Source organism: Rattus norvegicus, chromosome 2 (genome assembly GCF_036323735.1).
Source record: "Rattus norvegicus strain BN/NHsdMcwi chromosome 2, GRCr8, whole genome shotgun sequence".
In the NCBI taxonomy this organism is placed as follows: Eukaryota; Metazoa; Chordata; class Mammalia; order Rodentia; family Muridae; genus Rattus; species Rattus norvegicus.
In genome coordinates, this window is record NC_086020.1 from 180,565,685 (window position 1) to 180,567,680 (window position 1,996).

At 41.9% G+C, this 1,996-nt stretch overlaps 1 protein-coding gene across 1 annotated transcript; it reads right to left on the minus strand.

Annotated features, from left to right (window-relative positions):
• Sprr2d (small proline-rich protein 2D) lies at nucleotides 1–598 on the minus strand. Its single transcript, NM_001408914.1, has one exon. It carries the CDS (start codon nucleotides 596–598, stop codon nucleotides 353–355), a length of 246 nt encoding a protein of 81 aa, NP_001395843.1. The 3' UTR covers nucleotides 1–352.
• Between the last annotated feature and the right edge of the window lie 1,398 nt (nucleotides 599–1,996).

Genomic DNA, 1,996 nt, shown 5'->3' on the forward strand with positions numbered 1-1,996 from the left:
TACCATTCAACAGATTGTACTTTATTCAGGAATCACAGTGGCAGCACTACAACTAAGGTGACTGACATCTTGAGAAACATTTTCTAAGTGCACAGGTTAGATGAGAGCTACACTTCCCACTGAGTATCTGGAACACTGAATCACTTAGGATAGATCATTTTCAGCAGGCTCTTGATACCAAAAACAGGAAATCTACTGTGTAAGGGGTCATCACAGGCACATGGAGAGGGAAAAGTTTACAAGATTCCTCTGCATTCATGAAAGACTATGGAGGGAAGAGGAAGGTGTTCCTTTGCAAGTACATGAGACAGATTCTCTTCTCTTCCCCTTGTCCTGATGAGTGCTGAAGTCCTCACTTGCTCTTTGGTGGACACTTCTGCTGGCAGGTTGGAGGAGGTTGCACAGGAGGGCATTTCTGTTGGTATGAGGGAGGAGGACAAGGTTCTGGACACTTCGGAGGAGGACAAGACTCTGGGCACTTTGGAGGAGGACAAGGCTCAGGGCATTTAGGAGGAGGACATGGCTCAGGGCACTTTGGAGTTGGGCACACAGGAGGAGGCTGGCAGGGCTGCTTGCACTGCTGCTGTTGGTAAGACATACTCCTGGAGTCTCAGGATCTGAAAGAGATTACATGAGGGTGTTCAGGGGTGAGAAATTCAGAGAAGAGAGGTGGAGCTATGGATTATCAACTGAACTTGTCTCTCTGAACATCAACATTATTTCCCAACTCTTATTTTAGGATTTGCTGGCTTTTCTCTTTCCTGTCAGCACTCTTTTGCAGCAGCCTTGCGAAATGATCCTGTGTTTCAGTCCTTCTCTCAAGATAAAGTATTTTGTCAAAGAAACAAGTGATGCTGTTTACACCAGAGAACACCTTTAAGACAGGCTATCACAAGTACTGGTGCCCTGAAAAATAACAGCACCAGTTCCTATCCTCTTCATTACATGTATTACCCCAGCAGGTTGTCTGGGGTTGGAGAATAAAGGACAGCTGAGGAAAGTCTCAGACTGTAATACCTACTTAAGTATATAGCCTTTCAAAGAACACCAAATGATGCATATGAAAGAGAAATACTCTGCATTCTACAAGTTATTATATGTAAAGGAAAGCCATGTATTACTCTTCACTGTTGTATCCACTGTGAATTTTCTTACTGCTAGGTAGGTCCCATTCATCAAATAACCAAAACTGAACTCAAGACACTTACTCTGTTAAAATTGCCTATAGCACATAGAACGGACAAAATGACAGACCAACTCAAGAAAAGATACTCACCAGGTTCTCCAAAGTAGTCTAGGATGTGACTGTCAGGAGTCTGCAGTCATACAGTCAAGAACCAATTTATAGAGCTGGCTGGTTATCCCAGTGGGAACAGAGGTGACTGAGTGTGGGCAGGCCCGAAAATTTCCAAACCAAAATGCAAATCCATGCATGACTGGCTTGAATGGTACTCTACAAAATGGGAAACATCCTGTTCCTGGACATTGTCATTGTTGAGAGCTGTGACTCAGTGAGTACTTCCCTGTTTTAAGTTTCAGTAAGGTCTAACTGGTTACCTATGTGCTCTTTTGTGATTATAACCAATGTTTTTTTCCTCTGTTACAACTCTCATATATCCTTCAGTGTGTATTTTATTTGTTCTATTTATCTTATTATTATTCTCTGTTGCCTTTGCTCACTTATTGTTCTATTTTTTAAATATAATTTTCCAAAAGACTGAAAGAAAGTATTAAAAATTTTAATTGTGGTTTTAGCTTCATGTATGACAACCCTGTGCTTAGACTCAATTCATTCCTCCTTCCTTCTAACTTGGCTGCCTTGTCTCTGGCTTCATTGGAGAAGATTCCCTTAGCATCACAGCGAATTATGTATGAGGGTGGCAATACCCTAAAGGGGAACCCACCTGCTCTTAGGAAAAAGTGAGGGAGGATGTGGAAGAGAATATGGGAAAAGTTGAAAAGGACCAGGGGCTGAGAATAGGATATAAAATTAATA

Coding starts and splice junctions, on each gene's coding strand:
- Sprr2d (NM_001408914.1), bottom strand. CDS start 598: ATGTCTTACCAACAGCAGCAGTGCAAGCAGCCCTGCCAGCCTCCTCCT.